The following is a 24,604-nucleotide window of genomic DNA, read 5'->3' as shown; positions in this document are numbered from 1 at the left end:
AGCAAAAACAAAATACAAAGCCTAGAAGTTCTGTAGAAATAGAACTGATTTTTACTTTCATTCAAACTATTCATTATTTCCACAAAAGTAATCAAAACTGCTTCCACTTTTACTGCTGCTAAATGATCAGGAAATTACTGGATATGGATATATATTATTTTCCAGGAATATAAGAATTTAGAATAGAACTGCAAGAGTATGCACTTAAATATATTTAGTGCATCCAATTGCTAATATTTTGTTTTAAACACCATCCACTTTGCACGAAGTCTAAACCTTCACTTGGAAAAAGCTTCATTTTTAATGTTCCTCTACTGTGCTGATAATCCTATATAACACTAACTAAAAGAATAGATGAACGTTCACAGTGCTGCACAGACATCTTTTTTTTTTTTTTTTTTTTGAGATGGAGTTTCGCTCTTGTTGCCCAGGCTGGAGTGCAATGGCGTGATCTTGGCTCACTGCAACCTCCACCTCCCAGGTTCAAGAGATTCTCCTGCCTCAGCCTCCCTAGTGGCTGGGATTACAGGCATGTGCCACCATGCCCGGCTAATTTTGTATTTTTAGTAGAGACAGGGTTTCTCCGTGTTGGTCAGGCTGGCCTCAAACTCCCGACCTCAGGTGATCCGCCCGCCTCTGCCTCCCAAAGTGCCTTACAGGCATGAGCCACAGCGCCTGGCCAGAAATCTTACAAGTTATTTTGCTCACGATTGGTTTTAAAATAATTTTAATTTTGCACTATTTCCTTTAGTCTCTTTTTCTCTGCATCCACTAAACTATAGAATCGTTTGCTTAGCTTATAAGAAATGCTCATACTGTTCATTGCAACAGCTAGCCAAATTTGTCCTTTGCTGTTTAAAACTCTAACTAGCATGGTTTTACTAAATTTATGTTAACACAGTTTCTCTCTCTGAGTTGTGGGGAGACAAATCAACTATAAATAATCTCTTTAGAAAAGTTACTCTTTCTATATGAAAGTGTGACTTGACTTTCAATGATAATTATGATCCAAAAATTTTATGGTGTGTACCTGACCACTTTTACAAATGATTAATTGGAAGGTAGAAATTGCTGATTCATAACATGTTTAACTTATAAACTTATGATGGACTACTTTAAGTGTAAATTTTTTTTTTTTTTTTTTTTAAGACAGAGTTTCACTCTATCACCCAGGCTGGAGTGCAATGGCGTGATCTCGGCTCACTGCAACCTCCACCTCCTGGGTTCAAGCAATTCTGCTGCCTCAGCCTCCCGAGTAGCTGGGATTACAGGCATGCGCTACCACGCCCAGCTAATTTTGTATTTTTAGTAGAGACAGGGTTTCTCCATGTTGATCAGGCTGGTCTGGAACTCCTGACCTCAGGTGATCCGCCCGCCTCAGCCTCCCAGAGTGCTGGGATTACAGGTGTGAGCCACTGCGCCCAGCCTAAAATATTTTTTTAATCTACCCTGACTCCTCTTGCTCTTTCTGAAGAAAAATTTTAAAAAATAAATGTAGTTGCCTTTAATTAGAAAAAAAATTAAAAATTAAGGCAACTTGGGCTCATACTGGTAATAGCATTTCTCTCAGGAACTCAGTAATACTGCATTGTCTTTAAAGCATAATATCTCTTAGACTTGATGGTTTGAAATTCTAAATCACTGAAGAACCTCTTGTGAAAATGATAGTTTTAAAATTTCTTTTCAAGAATAGTCCTATTGCAAAATGTTTGAATTTCTTGAAGTTTCCTGGAAACTATATTTCATTCATTGTAATGAATTTAATTTTCATTAACATAGATCTCTAATATTTTTCTCAGCTCACCGCAACCTCCACCTCCCTGGTTCAAGTGATTCTCATGCTGCAGCCTCCCGAGTAGCTAGAATTACAGGCACCCACCACCATGCCCGGCTCATTTTTGTATTTTTAGTAGAGACAGGGTTTCGCCATGTTGGCCAGATTGATCTCTAACTCCTGGCTTCAGGTAACCCACCCACCTTGGCCTCCCAAAGTGCTGGGATTACAGGTGTGGGCCACCATGCCCGGCCAGCTTTTCCATAATTCTTATAAATGCCAATGCCTGAAATGGAATCTGACATATAAAAAAATTACATGAAGAACTTTTATTATTTTGCATTTGAAAACCATGAAAAATAGTTGGACTAGAGTCTCAGAAAGCTTGTAGTTTGTTAGTTTAACTGCTCTAAATGTCAGGCAGATACAAAACTATTAAAAGACATGCTTCAAATATGAAGACAATTTCAAAGCACAGCTGTACACTTCTGCTTTTTGTCTAGTTTCAAGGTAAAGATGAATAATCATTTAGATAATGCTTAAGCTATGCTTATGCATACTTAGAGCAATTCTCCAAAATAAAAAATTTTGATACTTAAATACATGATTAAAATAGACACGTATCCAATGTCAATACAGACTTTACTCAGAAATAGCTTTTGAAGTTTCTTCTACCCCATAAATAGATTTTATTTTATGGCTGGCAGAAGCGAAAATTACAACTTTTTGCCAAGAACAGAGAATAGAATAATCTCAAATTGAGGCTGCGGACTCAGTTTTATGTTCAAAGCTGTGTGAACCTCATCACTGAGTTCTTACAAATCCCTGTGTCCACATGCTCCAAACCACCCACTGTGAGTTCAGAGAAGAACTCTGAGTGCATCTTTCAGTGGGAAAATAAAAACTGATTTTTACATTTCCTTTGAGCCAAACCAGCTGTTTCTTCTTTAAAGATTTCCCTTTGAGATTTCCATTTTATGACTAAGTCTAACCAGTATTTTTTTGGCAAGTAAGAGTTGTGAGAGTGTATCTGTCATCATAAGGAAATCAAAGCCAGAAATGCCTTCTGCCATGGTGGGTGATGTTAAACATTTCAAGGAACTTTATATTATAAAAATTGTCAAACATAAAAGGAAAAGTGCAATATAATGAATTCCATGGACCCATCACACAGCATCAATATTTATCAACATTTTATCAATATTTTTTCATATATTTTTCGCACATCCACTCCCACTAGTGTTTGAAAGCAGAAGACAGATAACTTACCATCTTACCTGTTAACATTTCAGGATGTATTTCTAACAGGTAAAGACTTTATCATTTAATATTTAGACTGTGTTTGTTCAAATTATCTGATTAGATTCTATTTCAGAAAACACACAAATGAACAAAAATGATAATGAGAAAAAGCCCTTGCACATGATTGACACTTCTGATTAGTGTGATCCCAGTTCATGTCCATTGTCTGGGATAACTATTAAATAAAACTTCCTCTCGTAAAATTGTCTCCATTTAGAAGATAAATTCTATGATTCATAAGCCTCTTTTTATTTATAATAGCCCTTCTCCTTTTTTTATGAATTTGTTTTTTAGAGAAACTATGATTTTCTCTGTAAAATTCTCCACATTCTGGATTTGGCCAATTTCATCTTGGTTCTTTTGTTTAACCTATTCCTCTATCCCCAGTATCTTCTGTGGACTGGTAGTTTGACTGGTTCTTTTTCGTTTCTTTTTTCCGAGACAGGCTCTTGCTCTGTTGCTTAGGCTGGAGTGCAGTGGCCCAATCTCAGCTCACTGCAACCTCCACCTCCTAGGTTCAAGCTATTCTCGTGCCTCAGCCTCCTGAGTAGCTGGGACTACAAGCATGCGCCACCTCACCCTGCTAATTTTTGTACTTTTAGTAGAGACGGGGTTTCGCCATGTTGGCCAGGCTGGTCTCGAACTCCTGGCTTCAAGTGATCCACCCACCTTGGCCTCCCAAAGTGCTGGGATTACAGGCATGAGCTACCATGCCCAGCTGATTTTTAGGTAATGTAAGTATGTGTGCATGTATAGTATACATTAGCAAAAACACTTCATAAGTAGTGCTAAAATCATTTATATACATCAGGAGACACATAATGTCTGCTTGGTTCCCATTTTAGTGATGTTAAGAGTGTGTAGCATGTTTAGTTGTCAGCCTGATCCATCATTATGTTCCTCATCAAACTTTCACCAGATAGTTTCACATCAATTGATGATCATTGCCTGTTTCTATTATTTTGTTTTCAAGTTGACAGTTTTCTCTCACTTGATGTTGTGTAAATTTAGTTATATAAAGTTAAATTATTTTGCTATTTTTTCTATGCTGTATACATTTGAATAACTGACCTAATTTTTACTTTAAAAATATTTTACAATTAGAAGTCCAACTAGTAAATCAAAGATTAAGAATTTTTGCAGAAATCTGTTATATAGATGACATTTAATATTTGCCCTTTATATCATTTACCATGAGCCAAATTTCAAGTCATATGAAAATGACTGTCATGTGCTAATTCTAACAATATTTGAAAGACCCCTATCAAAATAAAAATACCTTTTAGTAGCTACTTTATTAGAAAATCAACTTTAAGTTATCCCGCCATGTTTTTTTCTAATTGAGATATAATTCACATACCATAAAATTTACCCTTTTAAAGTATACAATTCAGTTGTTTCAGTACATTCACAAAGCTATGCAAATGTCACCTCTACCTAGTTTCAGAATGTTTTCATCATTCCCAGAAGGAAACCCTGTATTTATTAGGCAGTCACTTCCCCTTCTCCCCTTCTTCCTTCCTCTAAGTGGCAACTGCCAATAAACATTCAGTTTCTCTGGATTTACCTATTCTGGGCATTTTGTATTAGTGAAATCATATATTTGGCCTTTCTGTCTGGCTTCTTTCATGTACCTCAATGTTTTCAAGTCTCATTCATTTTATAAAAAAAAAAAAAAGTACTTTTTCTTTTTTTTTTTTTTTTGTCCATATATATATTCACACCACATTTTTTGAGACAGAGTCTCGCTCTGTTGCCCAGGCTAGAGTGCAATGGTGCAACCTCAGCTCACTGCAACCTCTGTCTCCTGGGTTCAAACGATTCTCATGCCTCAGCCCCCAAGTAGTTGGGATTACAGGTGTGTGCCGCCACACCCAGCTAATTTTTGTATTTTTAGTAGAGACAGGGTTTCACTGTGTTGGCCAGGCTGGTCTCAAACTCAGCCTCAAGTGATCCTTCTACCTTAGCCTGCTAAAGTGCTGGGATTACAGGCATGAGCCACTGTGCCCAGCCACATTTTCTTTATCCATTTATTAGTTAATTGACATTTGGATTGTTTCTACTTTTTGGCTATTATAAATTATGCTGCAACAAACATCGGTGTACAAATTTTTGTGTGAACATGTTTTCAGTTATCTTGGGATATACACCTAGGAGTGACATTGTTAGTAATATGGTAACTTTATGTTTAACTTTTTGAAGAACTGCCAAACTGTTTTCCAAAGTAGCTGCATCCTTTTACATTTCTGCCAACAATGTATGAAGGTTCCAGTGTCTCCACATCCTCAAGAAAATGTTATTGTCTTTTTAATTATAACCATCCAAGTGGGTATGAAGTTTATCTCATGATTTTGATTTGCATTTTCCTAATGGCTGATATTGGGCATCTTTTCACGTGTGTATTGACCATGTATTTTTTTGAGAAAAGTCTACTTATATGTTTTTAATTGTATTATTTTTAGAGTTGTAAGAATATGTTATGTTGATACTTGAACTTTGTCAAATGCATGGTTTGCAGATATTTTCTCCTATCCCACAGGTTGTCACTTCACTTTGATAATGTCCTTAAAGTACAAAAGTTTTAAATTGATTTTGATGAAACTCAATTTCTTTTTAATTGGTAGCTTGTGCATTTGGGGTCATATTTAAGAAATCATTGCCTCATTCAAGATCTGAAAGATTTACACCCATGCTTTCTTCTCAGAGTATTATAACTTTAGTTCTTACATTTAGATTTTTAATTAATGTTTAATTTGATGGTGAGAGATAAGAGTCCAACTTCATTCCTTTGCAAGTAGCTGTCCAGTTTTCTCAGCACCATTTGTTGAAGAGACTGTTTTTTTCAATTAACTGACCAAGATGTACGGGTTTATTTCTGGACTCTTAATTCTCTTAATCTGCATCACTTTTCTTATGCCAGTGCCACACTGTGCTGATTCCTGTAGTTTTGTAGTAAATTTTGAAATCAAGACAGGTAAGTCTTCCAACTTTGTACTTTTGCCTACCATGTTTCTTGGGTTTCCATATGAATTTTAAGATCAGCTTCTCAGTTTCCTTTCTGGATTTTTTTTTCTTTTTTTTTTTTTTTTTGGTAGAGCTAGAGTCTTACTATATTACCCAAGCTGGTCTTGAACTCCTGGGCTAAAGAGATCCTCCTGCCTAGGCTTCCCAGAGTGCTGGGGTTACAGGCGTGAGCCACCACATCCAACCCCCTTCTGGGACTTTGACTGGGGTTCTGTTGAATCTGTTGGTCAATTTGGAGAGTCTTGATATCTTAACATTAAAGCTTCCAATTTATGAACACAAGCTATTTTTCCATTTATTCTTAAATTTCTTTCAGTAATGTTTTGGATGAAACATGTACAAAGTCCTGCACTTTTTATTTTTTTTTTAAGACAGAGTCTTGCTCTGCTGCCCAGTCCAGAGTGCAGTGCTGCCATCTCAGCTCACTGCAACCTCCACCTCCAGGTTCAAGTGATTCTCCTGCCTCAGCTGGAACTACAGGTGTGCGCCACCATGCCTGGTTAATTGTTTTGTGTTTTTGGTGGAGACAAGCTTTCACCACGTTGGCCAGGCTGGTCTCAAACACCTCACCTCAAGTGATCTGACTGCCTTGGCCTCCCAAATTACTGGGATTACAGGCATGAGCCACCATGCCTGGCCTGTACTTCTGTTAAAATTTTTTCTATGTATTTTTTTATCCTATTGCAAAATCAAATTTTTGTTGATAATATATGGTCATATATTTTACTTTTATATATTTGTCTTATATCCTACCAACTTGCTGAACTAGCTTATTAGCACTAACTTTTTTTGGTAGATTCCTTAGGATTTGCTACATACAAGATTATGTCATCTACAAGTAGAAATAATTTTGTTTCTTCACTTCCAATCTGGGTGGCTTTATTTTTTTTTCTTGCCTGATTACCCAGTTAGAACTTCCAGAAAATGTCAGGTACAATTAACAACTGCAAACATCCTTGTCTTATTCCTCATTTTAGAAAGAAATTTTTAGTTTTTCACCATTAAGTATGATACTAGTTGTAGGTTTTGTTTAAAAAAAGACTATGTCAAGTTCAGAAGTTCCCTTCTGTTGCTAGTTTGTTGAATAATTTTATCATGAAAGGGTGTTGAACTTTTCTCAAATGCTGTGGCTACATCTAATGAAATGATCGTGCGCTCTTCTCCTTTATTCTGTTAATATAGCGTATTATATTGATTCATTTTTATACATTAGATTAACATTATATTTCTGGAATAAATCCCACTTGGCCTCAGTGTGTATTACTTTTTATATATTGCTGGAGTCCGTTTGCTAGTATTTCATGGAGGACTTTTGCATCTCTGTTGACAAGGTATATTGATCTTTAGTTCTCTTGTGATATCTTTGGTTTTGGTGTCAGAGTAATTCTGAGTTCACAAAATGCGTTGGGAAATGTTCCCTTCTCTATCTTTTGGAAGAGTTTACAAAGGATTCGTTTAACTCTTTTTTAAATGTTTGAGAAAATTCTCTACCCCTGGGCTTTCCTTTGTGGGAATTTTTAAACATTTTTAAAATAGATTATTTTTAAAGCAATTTTAGGGTAAAAGCAACATTGAATGAAAGGCACAGAGCTTCCTCAAGTACATGCTGCCCCGTATGTGCATAGCCTCCCTCATTATCAACATCCTTTACCAGAATGGTACATTTGTTGCAATCAATGAACCTGCATTGACAATTGTCACTCAAAGTTCATAGTTGAGAGTTCACCTTTGGTGTTATGTATCCTGTGAGTTTGGATCCACGTTTAATGATACTCATTCACCATTACAGTATCATTCAGAGTAGTTTCACTACCTTAAAAGTCCTCTGTACCCTACCTATTTATCTCTCCCACTTCACTAACCCTTAGCAACCAATGATCTTTTTATCTCCATAATTTTGCCTATTCTAGAATGTCATATAGTTGGAATGATACAGTATATGTAGCCTTTTCAGACCGGTTTTTGTTACTTATTAATAAGCTTTTAAATTTTCCACCATGTCTTGATAGTTCATTTCTTTTCAGCATTGAATAATATTCCATTGTCTGGTTTATCACAGATGATTTATCCATTCACATAGTGAAAGACATCTTAGTTGCTTCCAAGTTTTGACAATTATGAATAAAGATGTTATGAAAGTATGTAGGTTTTTGTGTGGACAAATGTTTTCAACTCCTTTGAGTAACACAGAGCACAGTAGCTTGATTGACAGTAAAAGTAAGAAATATATTTTCTCAGTCTGTATCTTGTTTTTTCATTCACTTGACAGTGCCATTTGCAGAACGGAAAGTTTTAATTTTAATGAAGTCTAGGTTATCAGTTAATTCATGAATAATGTTTTTGGTATTGTATCTAAAAAGTCAACAGCAAACCCAAGGTCATCTATATGTTCTGTGTTATCTTCCAGGAATTTTATAGTTTTGCATTTTACATTTAGGGCTGTGACCCATTTTGCATTAATTTTGCAAAAGCTATAAAGACTATGTATAGATTCACTTGTTTGCATGTGGAGTTGTCCAGTTGTTCCTGTACCATTTCTTAAAGACTATCTTGGCTTTATTGTATTACCTTTGCTACTTTGTCAAAGATCAGTTGATTATAATTAAGTGGTCTGTTTCTGGACTCTTTATTCTGTTCCACTGTTATATTTGTCTAGACTTTCACCAATGCCACACTATCTTGTTAACTTAGGCTTTACAGTAAGTCTTGCAATCGTGTAGTGTCAGTCCTCTGACATTGTTTTTCTCCTTCAGTATTGAGTTGGCTATTCTTTTGCCTATTACTAAGTAAAAAAAACAGTCTGAAAAGGCTATATATACTGTCATTTATTGGTCTTTTGCCTCTTGATATAAACTTTAAAATTGGTTTGTCAATATCCTCAAAATCTTGCAGGAATTTTGATAGATTGCACTGCATTTCTAGATTGAGTTAGAAATACTGCCATCTTGACAATACGCATCTTCCTATCCATGAACATGGAACATCTGTTTCTTTGATATCCTTCATTAGAATTTTGCATTTTCCTCATATAGACCATGTACATATTAGATTTATACATAAATATTTCATTTTGGGGGTGCTAATGATAATGTATTTTTATCTCGGATTCTGCTTGTACATTGCTGGTATGCAGAAAAGTGATCAACTTTTGTATATTAAACTTGTTTCCTGCAACCATGTTATATAATCACTTTAGATCCAGTTTCTTTTTGTCATTCTTTTGTATTTTCTAAGTGATCATGTCATCTGCAAAGACAACTTCTTTCTAATCTGTATACCTTTTATTTTCTTGTCTTAATGTATTAGCTAGGATTTCCAGTATGATGTTGAAAGGCACTGGTGAGAGGCAACATACTTGCCTTGTTCCTGATCTCAGCAGGAAATCTTCAATTTTGTCAACATTAAATATGTTAGCTGTATGGTTTTGTAGATATTCTTTATCAGGTTCAGGTAGTTCCCCTCTTTTCCTCATTTACTGAGGGGCTTTTGAAAATCATGAATCAGTGTTGGATTTTATAAATACTTTTTTTCCACCTATTGATATTACCATGTGATTTTTCTTTAGCTTATTAACGAAATGGATTACATTAATTGATTCTCAAATTTTGAAGTAGGCTGGCATAGCGGGGGCAAATCCCACATGGTTGTGATACATTATTTATGAATGCATTCATGGTCATGGTTGCTATTAGTCTGTAGTTATCTTTTATTGTAAAGACTTTGGTGTTGGTATTAAGGTAATGCTGCCCTCATAGAATAAGTTATGAAGTATTTTCTCTGCTTCTGTCTTAACTGAGATTGTAGAGAATTGATATAATTTCTTCCTTAAAACTTTGGTAGAAATCAGAATGAACCATCTGGGTCTGGTACTTTGTTTTGGAAAGTTATTACTGATTCAATTTCTTTCATAGATATAGGCCTGTTTAGATTATTATTTTGCATAAATATTGGTAGTTGTGTCCTTCAAGGAATTGGTCCATTTCACCTTGATTATTAAATGTGTGGGCACATTTGTTCATAATATTTCTTTATTATCCTTTGTTTTTGAGACAGAGTCTCACTCTGATTGCCCAGGCTGGAGTGCAGTAGCATGATCTCAGCTCACTGCAGCCTTAACCTCCTGGGCTCAAGTGATTCACCCACCTCAGCCTCCCAAGTAGCTCAGACTACAGGCATATGCCACCATGCCTGGCTAATTTTTTTATTATTATTAGAGACGGTGTTTTCCTATGTTGCCCAGTGTGGTCTTGAACTCCTGGACTCAAGCAATCTGCCTGCCTCAGCCTCCAAAGAGTGATGGGATTACAGGCATGAGCCATCACACCTAGCCTGATGGCAGAACTTTTTAAGAAGAATAGAATGGTATATGGCATTTTCAAAAATTGTTTTCCCCTCCTCCTATGGAAGCATGAAGGGATTTTTCTTTAGTATTCATTGTGAGAACCTTATCTGGCTCCTGAATGTAGAAAACTCACAAAACTGTGAGGAACCTATTATGACTGGATGCCTTTGGAGTTGTTCACACTGAACCTCCAGCAATTCATCAATTATAGTTCAGATATTCCTATCCCAACACTGGTTCCTACAGAGGTTTCTGCTCCAGTAAGTTGTAATTCTTTTTTTATCCATCTGTTTCCTCGGTTTTGAGGGCAGTGATTTTCCCTGTGACCTCATTTCTCTGACAGATCTAAGTAGTGTTGATTACATCTTTTAACCTGTTGTAGGTATATTCGGATTTTCTATTTCTTCTTGAGTCAATTTTAGTAGTTTGTGTTTTTCTAGAAGTTTGTTCTCTAGCTCTGCTTTAGCTCCATCCAATAAAATATAAGTATGTTGAGTTTTCATTTACAACAAGGTATTTTCTAATTTCTATCATTTTTTTTGATTCCTAACTATATAGAAGTATATTTTTACCTATTACCCAAATTTGCTTGTTATTCATGTATAATTTTATCAGAAAACACACTTTGGACAATTTTTGCAGTGTTACATTTATTTAGACTTGTTTTATAACTTGACATACAGTCCATCCTGGAGAATGTTTCATGTGTGCTTGAGAAGAATGTGTATATTCGGCTGTTGGTGGGTGGCATGTTTTATAGATGCCTGTTAGACCTAGTTGGTTTATAGTGTTTTTTACAACTTCTGTTTTCTTTTTAATCTTCTATCTACTTTTAGCCATTATTGAAAGTGGATTAGTAAATTATCTATTTATTCTGCCATTTTTTGCTTCATGTATTTTGGTGCTCTGTTGCTGATTACATATGTTTACATTTGTTACATCATTTTAATGGCTTGAACTTTTTATTATAAAGTGTATATCTTGTAGATATTGTATAGTTAAATCTTTTTAAAAATTGATATTACTAGTCTCTGCCTTTTAATTTTTCAATTTATATACATTTAACATAATTATTGATAAGGTAGGATTTGTCTGCCATTTTGTCTGTATCTTGTCTTTTTTTGTATTCAATAGATATTTTCTAGTGTACTGTTATAATTCCCTTGTCTTTTACTAAATTTTTTGATGTTATTTTCTTAATGGTTTCCCTGGGGATTACAACTAACTTATAACAGCTAGTCTGAAGTAATACCAGTTTCATTACAATATAAGGAAACTTTGTTCCCGTATAGCTACATTCCCTCTTTTTACTCTGTGCTATTATACAAATTACATTTTATTTATTTTATGCCCATTAACACAGATTGTTTTGTATTTTAAATCAGATCGATATTGTCATTTAAATCAAATATGAGAAAAATAGTTACAAACAAAAATACATATATGATTTCATATTTACCTACGTAATTATCTTTACTGGTGATCTTTAAGTTCTTAGGTGTATTTGAGGTACTGTCTAGTGTCCTTTCCTTTCAGCCTGAAGCACACATTTAGTATTTTTTATAGGACATGCCTAAAAACAATAAACTCTTATTTATCAGAGAATGTCCTAATTTATTATATAATACACTTCTGAAAGATAGTTTTGCAAAATACAGAATTCTTGGTTGGCAGTCTTTTTCTTGTGGTTCTATGTCATTCTACTGCCTTCTGGTCTTCATTGTTTCTGATCAGAGATCAGTTATTAATCTTATTGGTAATCCTTCATACATGATAATCATACAGTTTTCATGATTTTCTTGTGTTGCTGGCTTTCAGCAGTTTGGTTATGATGTTTATATGTATGCATATCTTTGGGTTTATGTTACATGGAGTTAGTTGAGCTTCTTGGACATGTAGATTGATGTTGTTCATCAAATTTGAGAAGTTTTCGGCCATTATTTTTCAAATATTCTTCCTATTCTTTATTCTTGATCCTCTACTTTGGGGACCTTCATTGTGTCTATGTTGGTATGCTTTATGGTCTTCCACAGATCTCTGAGGTTCTATTTAATTTTATGTTTTCATTTTTCAGACTGAATAATCTCAATTGACTTATCTTCAAGTCCCTTTTTCCCCTCCCTCCTTTTCAACTCTTCTATTGAACCCCTCTAATTTTTTATTGCAGTTATTACACTTTCAGCTTTAGAATTCTATTTAATAATATCTGTTTCTTGAGTTTATCTCATGTATTTAATAAAATGCTGTAGTCTTAGTTACTTAAATACAGTTTTCTTTCATTATTTGGGCATACATGAAATAGCTGACTTAAAGTCTTTGTCCAGCGGCCTAATATCTGGACTTTTTCAGGAATAGCCTCTATTCACTACTTTATATGGGCCATACTTTGTTTCTGTTTCTCTTAATTGTTTAGACATTTTAAACTAATGTAATGGCTGAGAGCAGTGGCTAATGCCTGTAATCCCAGCACTTTGAGAGGCCAAAGCAGGAGGATCACTTAAGCCCAGGAGTTCAAGACTAGCCTGGGCAGCATAGTGAGACCCTGTCTCTACAAAAATAAAAATAAAATAATGTAATCTGATAAATCTGAAAATCAGATTCTACCCCCTGCCCAGAATATGTTACTGTTTCTGGTAGTTGTTGTTTATTATTTCTTTTTCTTTTAACTACTCCTGTAAAGTTTGTTTTGTTTCTCATAGATAGCCATCGAAGTCTTTGCCTGGTTAACTTAGAGGTCAGCTAAGGATTAGACAGAATTCCTTAGGTGCCTGAGACCAATAAGTCAGTCTTTGACAAAGGGGTCTGTATGTGTGTTGGGGCATGCATTCAACACTCAGCCAGGCTATTTGCAGCTCTGGATTATCTTTTATTCCCTGCTTGTGCAGAGTCTCAAGGTTAGACTGTGGTGAGAGTTTAGGGCTTTCTCCGGTCTTTTGTGGGCCCAACATTTGCATGTGGCTTTCTAAATTCCTAGGAATATATTTTCAAAGCCTCCTATGGATCATCTCATTTCCCAGGTAATTTACTTTTAAGCTTTTTTAGTTATCTTATGTTTTGCTCCAGTTATTAGCTACACCTCAGTCAGTGACAATATTCAACAGTTGCCTATGATTGTTTGACAAATGCCTCTGTGGAAAAGGCGTTTCACACTAGGTGAACTCCAAGTTAGATAAAGTAAAGATAACCTTACTAGTGGGATCTTCCAGGAAACTACCAAATAGGTCAAATAATGTAAGGTCTCTGTGAATGGGACTTTAGAGTATATCCAACCAATCTGGCCTCCTCTAGTGGCAGCCTGGCTGCTGCTTTTTCATAATAAATTTGGGCTGTTTTGATTTGAAGGCTACCATAGAGCTGTGGGGAAAGTTAAAATACCACAGAGCTCACTGTTCTCACTGAAATCCTGTCTTTTTTTCCCTTGAATAAATTCTCCCTATATTGCTGCAAGCTTTTTGCTAATTTCCAGATCTGAAAAAGCTGATTCTGGCAATATTTATCAGTACTTTTTGCTTTTATGGAGGATAAAATTTTCAGAGATCCTTATTCTGCCATTTTTGCTGACATGTGTAAAGTGATCATTTCTAATTGTAATATTCCTTTTGCATTTATTAGCTGGAATACTTTACAGGACTTTTCCTCATCAACTGTTTAGTTACCATTTAATATAGTTTGTAAGAATGATGATAGAATAAATGCATGGCAAGAATCTTCTCAAATTTCAGAGATTTTGATGGGAAATTATATTTAGAGATCACAATCAGTGTCTAGATGTGCTCCCTGCTACAGAGATGTCATTACTTTAGGCTTTTTTAATGGCAAATACATGAAGTAATTATTTTTTAGAAAGAAAATCGGAGATTAACTCAAATCATTAATTCATACTGTTTTTTCCTATTCATAGTTGACAGAGTATTATTATCTTTTGTTTTGCTTCTCTTGTACACTGAAATTCTTGGTTTTTGATATTAACTATATCACAATATACATATATTAATTTAAAACTAATTTACAGTGCTACCTGAATATTTTTTCTTGTAAGTTGTTTTATCTCTTCTTTGCTTATTTGTATGTTTGTTTATTGTCATTAGGATATATCAAACTAGGGCTATAAAGCTGTAATACTGTATTTTAGCCAAAAACTATGAAGCACTCAAATGCCCATCAATGGTAGAATAATTCATTTGTCACATTTTTATAAGATGGAATATGGTACTCAATGAAAATGAATAAAGTACAACTACATGCAGTGATTTGGATGGATATCCCAAACATAATGGAAAAAGAAGACAGATACAAATAAGCTTATATTATATAATTCCATATACCTATGTATATGTCAAGTATGAAAGTAGGCAAAACAAGCCACCGATGGTGGCACACACCTATAGTCCCAGCTATTTGGGAGGCTGAGGCGGGAAGATCGCTTGAGCCCAGAAGTTCAGGTTCAACCTGAGCAACATAGCAAGACCTCATCTGTAAAAAAGAAAGCAATATTAACATAAAAATAGGCAGAACTACTATATTCTTAGAGAAGTTACTGTTAGGGAGACAGACAGTGAGTGACTGAAAGGCAAAATGAGGGGAAATTCCAGGGGATAGTAAATATTTTGTTTCTTAGTGTGGGTTCTACCTACCTGGGTATTTTCCATTTGTAAACTGTAAAATTATGTGCACTTTTCTGTATGTGTATTATATTGCAATAAAATTGTTTTAAAGTCAATTGAAATAGTTCTGTGTGTGGTTATGCCACAGCTTAATACAGAGTTAGATTAGACTTCTTTTCAAACTCATTTTGCATATAGACACCTAGAATATCAGCTGCAAAGCCTATATAATGCTATCCATAGCAATGAATTTGGTCTTTTTTCAGGAGAACTTGCGCCTGTCAGGGGCTGGATCCAGAAACCTGTGGTGCCTCCTTCTCTTTTGGTTGTTCATGGAGCATGTACTACAATGGATGTAAGTTTGCCAGAAGCAAGATCCCAAGGAAGTTTAAGCTGCTTGGGGATGACCCAAAAGAGGTTTGTTTACTTCCTGATGTATAATCACTTTATTTTTCATAGAGAATTCATTAGCATAGATGACGTGAACCATATGACATATCTTGGTAAGCTCTTATTAATCAAAGTTTTTCCCAAACTATAAATACACACTATTTGTTAAGTTGGCATAATAATCATATTATGCCAAAATAATAGACAAAATTTGAGCAACAAAAACTTCCTCTTTGGTCTTTTATGTTAATTCCAAAGTTTTAAAGGGGTGTCACTTCATTGTTAAAACTAAATGAGAATTGGTGATGTTTTTCATATTCTGACTCTGAATTATGGAAGTTACATAAGTACTACATTCAGAAAAGACCATTTTTAGTCACATTTATGTGCAATGAGATTCAAATAATTTAAAGTAACTGTAATGAATGCATTTAAGTAACTAAAACTTATTTAGATTTTAATATAACTCTGTAATGGAAATAAATGGATACTGATTTCTCACTGAAGTCATTGGTTTTTGTCTTGTCTCTAGAATACGTATTTCTTAAAATATAATTTGCAAATTGATAAATTTAACAACTTTTGGGTGGCATGTAGTCTAGAATATAGATACTTCTTGACTTATGAGGAGACTATATCCCTATAAATCCGTTGTAAATTGAAAATCTATTTAATACCCCCAATAAACCCATCCTAAAGTAAAAAAAAAAAAAAACCAAGCCATTATAGGTCAGGGACTGTCTCCATACTAATTGAATGATTAGAAAACCTCAGTATATTTAGCATTTAGATATGACCACATTTTCAGTCATTCTATACACTTACAATTATCTTTTGGATTTCAAATACAATTAAAATATTTCCATACTATAGATATTATAACATTGATGAGTCCCTTTAAATGAAGAATTTGTTAACCTTATTAAGCTTTCACCTACTATTATAGTCACAGTTAATAAAGCAAGTGCAAAAACTCCTGAAATCACAATGTAAGTTTTTTAAAGGATGTTTTCAATAATTAAACTTTACTTAAATGTGTGAGACATCATTTCATAAGACAAGAACATTAATAACTTAATGAAAAGTACTGATTTTGCACGCTGTCATTTTAATTTTCTACAGATAACTTTTTTTTTTAAACCACTGTTTTATCAAGTGATACATGTTTATCACTTTCACGAGGTTTCATGTAAACCAAATCCAGAGGATACCAAGTAACTTACTGCCTCTGTTGGGTAGGAGAGCTCTGTTCAGAAACCTCCTCACCTTCTAAAATTTACATCTCTGCCAGGTGGTTATGTCTCACAACTTTTTTTTTTAGGGAAATATCAATCTGAAATGAAGACTTCTAAGTATAAATGGAGCAGCTAAATATGATCACCTACCATTTTTTAACAGCATATTACTTGGAAAATCTGTTCTTCATGAGCAGGGCAGGTGGGGGTGTAACTGAGCATTTCCCCTTTCAAGTAAATTCTGCAAAGGTTTTCATATATCCTGCATTCTAGTTCTGAAGCATTTTATCCATATTTGAAGTGTCCAGTAAATTTTAGTTGCTCTATGGAGAGATCATTTCAAATTTTTTAAATACTACCTTTATAAACATAAAATATAAAGAAAGATTAGAAATAATAGACAAATTAAGCTAAATAAGTTCTTTTAATAGTTCATCTTCCTTGGTAGCTAAAAAGTGTGACCTCTTTCTTTAAGACCATACGGCTTCATTCCCCTAACCCTACTCCTGGCACAGGCTTGTATGTGTAAAATGCAAAATATCCGCATGCAGTTAGAAAATCAATCTTATGAAAAAAACAAATAGCTAGATATTTACTAGCACATATAAAATAAAATGATAGTCATGTTTTAAAGATGCTTTATTTAGTAATAAAGCACCGTATATTGTGTTTGGGATTCAAAATGTAAGGGGAATAATCTAACCGATAGTCTCTTTTACATAGAGAAGATGGACTTAGAATTTAATATGTAGAATTATTCACTTTATACAGGAAGAGAAACTGGAGTCTCATTTGCAAAACCTGTCCACTCTTATGGCACCAACATATAAGAAACTTGCACCTGATGCATATAATAATCAGGTAAGTTTAAATAATCATTGGCAGCGATTGTAACAACTTACTTGTTACTAATGACCTACCTATGTCTAAAAATATTTTTGAAACAATTATTTTTAAATATTATTCTAACTTTTCCTCTTAATTGTTGAAACCACTGCAGTGTTCAGTTTCAAGTATATGAAAATTATACAAAAGTACATTTTAAAGCACTTTTAAAAGTCACAGGCTGTTCTATCTACTAATCTTGTTCTCATATGAATAATTTTGTTTCTGTAAACAGACTATGGAGATTACATCAAAATTATGTGGCCCAAGCTATAGGTTCTAACTACCTATTTTTACTGCAAGTCTCTAAGTATAAATGAGTATTCACAAGAATTTATAGTCTTACAAATACTCATGTAAAGCTATGCATAGACTAACATTGTAAGTATACATATTTGGGTCCAGATGTGTCAGATTTTGCCAGATCTTCCTTTTTTGTTTGACCTTGACTTCATACACCAAGCAAAAACATTTTTTTTTCTATTTTACATGTGTATTCCAAACTATAGCTAGTTAAGACAGGTAGATGATTCTGTCAGAAATTGCTCATCATGAAGGCAAAAAACTAAAATCTTCACTGTTTCAGTAACATCAACAACAACAGCATTAAGTGAAAGTCTATTACAAACCAAACACTGTGTTTAGTCACTGGGAACATAAAGGTGAGGGTACGGTGGCTCACACCTTTAATCTCAACACTTTGGGAGGCCAAGGCAGGTGGATCACCTGAGGTCAGGAGTTCTAGACCAGCCTGATCAACATGGAGAAACCCTGTCTCTACTAAAAATACAAAATTAGCTGGGCGTAGTGGCAGACGCCTGTAATCCCAGCTACTCAGGAAGCTGAGGCAGGAGAATAGCTTGAACCTGGGAGGTGGAGGTTGAATTGAGCCGAGGTCGCACCATTGCACTCCAGCCTAGACAACAAGAGTGAAACTCCATCTCAAAAAAAAGAAAAAAAAAAAAGAAAAAGAATTTAATCTTTAACTGGGTGTAGTAGTTTACACCTGTAATCCCAGCTACCCAGGAGACCAGGAGTCTGAGGCTGCGGTGAGCCATGATTGCATCACTGTGCTCCATCCTGGGTGACAAAGACGACCCAGATTCTAAAAAAAAAGGAAAAAACAAAAGAATTCCTTCTTTAGTGGAGACAGAGACATATAAAATAAATAGCAATTTTAGAATTATACAATTCCAGCTGGAATAGAAGTATGTGCACATTTCTAAAAAAATTTTTTTAAAAAAACCCCTGAAAGTAGACTAGATGTCACAAGCGGCCTTAGATGCTAAATAAAGATCTTTGAACTTTATTCTGTAGGTAACCATTGGGCTGTTTCAAGTGCGTGTTGGGGATGGAAGGGTAAAGTGATTTAATTTATATTTTGAAAAATTTACTTAAAAGCCAAGTAAGGGAAATATAACTTAAATCTATGTAAGATTAGAGAGAGAAGAAAGCTATTGCAATCATTGGGCAAGAGATTTTAAGGACCTAAAGAAATGGCAGGAATTAAGTATGTACACCAACTAAGGTGGAGCTTAGAGAACTTGGTGACTAGATGTATGGATGAGAAGAGAATTTGGAGATCCACCAAATTTCCAGTTTGGACCGGTAGTTCTATTAACTAGTATCAGAAATCGGTAAGAAATAGTAAGTTTTGGGATGGGGAGAAGATATCAAAATTTTGGATATGCTAGGCTTGACATGCTTCGAGGTTAATTAGATGGAGAATCAGGAGAAAAATTCAGGCTAGCACTGTAGATTTGAGAGTCAGAATGCTGGCAGGACTTGACTTAAAGTTGAATGCGTAGGAATGAAAGGAGGTTTTCAAAGTAGAGATTATAAAGAGGACAAAGGGCTGATGATGGGATTCTGGAGCCATCAATCATTTTAGGCATGAGTGGAGGAAGGGAAGCCAATGAAGTAAGAACTGGGAGAGGGAGTAGAAGAAATGGAGTAGGAAAAGTGAAAGAGGGAGATGGATGGATGGAGGAAAGCTGGAGTGATGAGAAGACACCCAGAGCAGAGTATACAGGAGCAATAGGTATGGGGCTCTGGGATGTGTGCTCTGTCATTTACTTGTGGGATTCGATTAGTTTACACAGCAGACATGGACAAGGGACTAATCCTAAAATGATTTAGCTACTTTTCCACTGTGGACTTTAACAGTCCTAAACAAACTTTTTTTTTTTTTTGGTTGGAACAATAGAGGCAAATTAAACGATGGTCTATTTGTAAGTTATTTTATGTCATAAATTATGTTTTTAGAAATGTGTATGAATATCTGTGAAAAGTGTTTTAAACACTATTAATAGTTGGATTAATACTGTTATTTTGTTTAGCTAGTATCACAAAGTATAAGGAGTGCTTTGATACTGTTGTAAAAGTTTAATTCTCAGCAAGAACTTCTGAAATAAATCAAGCTATAAAAATAAAGAAGTGAATGAGTCTATGTTGCTAGATTTAAAGCTGGGTCATTTTCTATTAAATGAATTTTTAATAGGTGCCGTTAATCAAATGGCTTTACTTGAGGAAAGAGGCAGAATAACAAAGCATTGATGTTCTTTTTGCTCCCTTGATTCTTATTATGGACTGTCTCATACTTGAAACTATTTTATACATTTCCTAAAACTTGAGTACCCAAAATATGAAGCCATCAAAAATGTTCAAGTTATAACAAGATGAGTAGATGTAATTCCCAATATGTGTTTTAATATTTATATATGAAACAATGTGTTGATGTAATATCTAGATAAATTAAGTCAATTAATAGTTGTAAATGGATGAGATGCTTCTGAATGGATAAAATATTTTTATATTGCATGGTAGTACCATTGGTAATGTTCATCCATGTATGTTAATATGCTTAAGAGATCAAAATAATAGCCATGTGATACTTCCACACAGTACACGGGAAGACCATTTGATGTTATAGATGCTGTCATAAAACCTACTATTTGATCTTTACCTCCTTCCACCAACGGAGTGTATTATCTCTATTTATCACATCTGAATATTCTTCCTTGCTTTATTCCTTGATTTCATGAAGTCTTATTGCTAAAGTTTAGTTGGCTCTCCACAGCATCTCTTCTGTCAGTCCCATGGAATTAGAGCTTCAGTTTTCTCCACTTAAATGTCCTTTCTTCATGTCTATCCAGTAGACATATATTTAGCTCTGTCTTTTCTATGCCTGCCTTACAATTTAACAGTAGACCTGAAATAGCAGGTTTGAATCTCAAAATCATGTGCTATTTATTTATCATACATGAAGATGACATTTTAGACAAATGCTTCTAAGAGAGCTTTCTATGAAGATGGAAATATTCTCTATTTATGCTATTCAGTGTAATAGGCACTAGCCACCTGTGGTTATTATTTAACAGTTGATACATGGCTAGTGTAATTGAGTTTAAATTAATTTAAAAATTAACAAAAACAGCCACATGTGGATAATGGTGACCATATTGAACAGCACAACCTTAGACCATGAGAAAGCTATGCATTTAGAATTGTCTTCCATACATTTAGATGGATTTCCAGTAATTCATTCACAAAACCCTGCATGGTATTTTTTAGGAGATGGCATAAATGTAATTTCTAGCTGATTGTACATCTGTTTTTGTTCAAGGAACAGAATAAAGCTAACTAGACCACAGCATGAACGGAACAGCCACAAAGCACACACTATGTTAAAGAGTAGTTGGTACCTTCATTTTCCTTTGGCCAAAGTTTTATGACGTTAGATAGACAAATACATATATGAATCCAACAGTAAATAATATGAAGCCACCACAAACTTTTATCATAATGCAAGTTCATCTTCTAGCCATGATGGAGTAAACAGAGACTAGATGATATGCCTTTACACATTTAAGAAAAAACTGACAAAATATATGAAACAATGGTTTTTAGATATAGAATAAGAAATTCAAAAGACAGTGGCACCAGAGAGAAAGGAAGTAAACAGGTGAACCTATAAATACCCCAGTTTACTTCCTGAAGAGAGTATTAGGGCTCCAGCGTAGGCAGTAGGAACCCAAACACACCCAGCATTATCTCTGTATTAAGGAGACAAAGTTCAAAATTTGGAGAGGCCAAGGTTACGAGAGTTCACTACTCAGAATACCAGAGAGGAGAGAATGTTATTGAGAAGAGCTCTAGAGACCTGCAGAGGGTTCTGATCCAGTTTTCAGCTGAGTATTAAACAGCACATGCATGTGAAAAAACTGCCAAGGCTAGGTAGGGAAAGAACCATCAGAAGAAGCAGGCAGAATAATCCCTTGATCTCACACAGGACCTGGAATAGTTCTTGATCATACCAGCCAGACGGAGAAGACTTCATAATACTATTCATAATTGTATTGCCTTGGTAGTAGGAGTAAATTTGGCTGTTCTGACCTCATCTAAAAATGCTTAAAATCAAAACATAGAAGGACCAAACTGATTCTAAGTAATTTAACTGCATCCCAGTACAAAAATTAAAAAAAAATAAATCTACCAATAAGGTAAAATTTATAGTCTAGCATTCCATCAGAAAATACAAGGCCTACAAAGAAAAAAGAAAATATAACCTTTACTGGGGAACAGGCAGAAATAAATCAATAAAAATAGTCCCAGAACTGACATATGTGATACAATATGTCGATAAGTTCATTAAAATGGCTATCATATTTCATATGCTAAAAATGCCATAGGAAAGCATGAGAGTGATAAGGAAAGATTAGAAGATATTAAAATACCCTACAATGACCTTCTAGAAGTGAAAAATATATATCTACATTAAAAATACACTAGGTGGAATTAACAGATTAAGGAACTCGAAGACATAGTCATAGAAATTTTTCAATATAAAGAAAAACAAAACTGAAAAAAATGAATATATAAAAGACCTATTAGTCAATATTGTTACACTAATATATGTGTAATTGGAGTACCAGAAGGAGGTGGGAGACAGAAAAATATTTAAAGAAACAATGGCCAAATTTTTTTCAGATTTGTTCAAAACTGTGAACCCACATATCTCAGCAGCTCAGCAAACCCCAGATTAAAAAACAAAGACATAAAAAAGATACCAAAAATTTATAATCAACCTGCTTACAATCTGTGATAAAGAGAAACTCAGAAAGGCAAATGGAGAAAAAAGGACATATTACACTAGGTGGGAAAAAATAAGACAGGAGACTTCATTCAGAAAAAGGCAAGAGAGAAGATATAAGAGAAACATCTTTAACATACTAAAAGAAAAAAGACTCTCCACCCAGAAATATATAACCAATGAAAACAACTCTCAAAAAAGACAGCAAAATAAAGAATATTTTTTCAGACCTACAAAAGCTGAAAGAATTCACCACCAGCAAACTAGCACTTTAAAAATGTTAAACGAAATCCTTCAGGAAGAAAGAACATGATACCAGACAGAAATCTAGATCAACATAATGAAATGAACGGTATCAAAAATAGTAAACGTGGTTAAAAGACTTTTAAAAAAATGATGACTTGCTATCTTAAAAATATGTTAACAATGCATTATGAGGTTTATAACACGTAGAAGTAGCATAGAGGCTGAGGAATTGAAAGTATATTATTGTAAAGTACTTATACAATATGTGGACTGGGTATATTACTTGGCTGTAAACTGTGAGATGTTAGAGTACACTGTATACCTTAAACCAGTTAAAAAAAAAAAAAAGGTATATAGCTAATCAGCCAGTAAAGACAGAAAAATGAAATCAATCCAAAAATGTTTTTAAAAATATATAGGACCAAAAAAACATAAATATAAAAATAAAACAAATAGCAAGATGGTTTATTTAAACCCAACTATATCAACAACCACATTAAATGTAAATGGTTTTAACACCCCTAATTATAACACAGAGCTTGTGATATTGAAAAAAAAGCAAAAACCAAGAGAAAACCACTTTAAATATAAAGATACAAATAAAAAGATATTTTTAACACAAAAAATAATGTTAAAAAGACATAACAGGAAAAAATATGATTATTGCAGTAGGTGCAGAAAAACCATTTGATAATATTCAACATTCATAAAAGGAAACTTTCTCAACCTATTAAATACATAAATGGAAAGCCAAAAGCTAATGCTATACTTAGTGGTGAAAGACTAATACTTGACCCCTAAGATAAGGAACAAGACAACAATGTCCATTTTTAACCAACTACTTCTATTCAACATCAAACTGTAAATTTTAGAAAGTGCAGTAAGGCAATAAATAAAGCAGTCAAGATTGGGTAGGAAAAAATAAAACTGTACTTATTTGCAGATAACATGTTTGTCTACATAAGAAGTCTCAAAAAATCTACCAGAAAATGAAATTAATATATGAATTTAGCAAAGTTGTGAAATACAAAATTCAAGTGTATTTTATACGCTAGCAATAAATAAAGCATTAAAATAGCATCAAAAATATAAAATTCTTAGACATAAATTTGACAAAAATGTAGAAGATTATATACTGGAAACTAAAACATTGCTGAGATAAATGATAGAAAACTTCAGTAACTGGAGAGATACACTATGTTCATGGATCAGAAGACTAAATATTATTAAGATGTCAGTTCTCCCCAAACTAATCAATATGTTCAATACATGATGTTTCAAAACCTCAGCAGGTTTTTTGAAAGAATTGGACAAGATGGCTCTAAAATATATATACTTGGAAATGCAAAGGACTTGGAATAGTCAAACAATATTTTAAAAGAAGAGCAGAATTTGAGACTATATATTGCATGGTTTTCAGATTTACTGAAATCTATACTTGCTACTGTCTGTCAAGACAGTTTGATATTGCCCAGGCGCAGTGGCTCACGCCTGTAATTCCAGCACTTTTGGAGGCCGAGGTGGGTGGATCACTTGAGGCCAGGAGTTTGAGACCAGCCTGGCCAACATGGCAAAACTCTATCTCTAATAAAAATACAAAAAATTAGTGGGGCATGGTGGCGCGTGCTTATAGTCCCAGCTGCTTGGGAGGTTGAGGCCTGAGAATCGCTTGAATCCGGGAGGCGGAGGTTGCAGTGAGCCCAGATCGTA

At 34.4% G+C, this 24,604-nt stretch overlaps 1 protein-coding gene and 1 long non-coding RNA gene across 12 annotated transcripts in view; one reads left to right on the top strand and one right to left on the bottom strand.

Annotated features, from left to right (window-relative positions):
- Positions 1–24,604, top strand: part of TET2 (tet methylcytosine dioxygenase 2) — a 136,135-nt gene that overhangs the window by 100,776 nt on the left and 10,755 nt on the right. For all 11 annotated transcript variants that reach the window (XM_055296839.2, XM_055296844.2, XM_063611120.1 and 8 more), the window contains 2 exons: positions 15,313–15,463; positions 17,443–17,532. In XM_055296839.2, the coding sequence (XP_055152814.2) occupies positions 15,313–15,463; positions 17,443–17,532 (241 nt within the window). The remainder of the gene's footprint in view (positions 1–15,312; positions 15,464–17,442; positions 17,533–24,604) is intronic.
- LOC134731623 (uncharacterized) overlaps positions 11,076–24,604 on the bottom strand; it is a 124,728-nt gene continuing 111,199 nt past the window's right edge. Inside the window, exons 2-3 of the long non-coding RNA XR_010114053.1 lie at positions 16,822–16,994; positions 11,076–14,915 (exon numbers count right to left, since the gene is read on the bottom strand). This is a non-coding gene — a long non-coding RNA (uncharacterized lncRNA). The remainder of the gene's footprint in view (positions 14,916–16,821; positions 16,995–24,604) is intronic.

Source organism: Symphalangus syndactylus, chromosome 10 (assembly GCF_028878055.3).
Source record: "Symphalangus syndactylus isolate Jambi chromosome 10, NHGRI_mSymSyn1-v2.1_pri, whole genome shotgun sequence".
Lineage (NCBI taxonomy): Eukaryota > Metazoa > Chordata > Mammalia > Primates > Hylobatidae > Symphalangus > Symphalangus syndactylus.
This window is presented reverse-complemented; position numbering and strand designations above follow the sequence as displayed.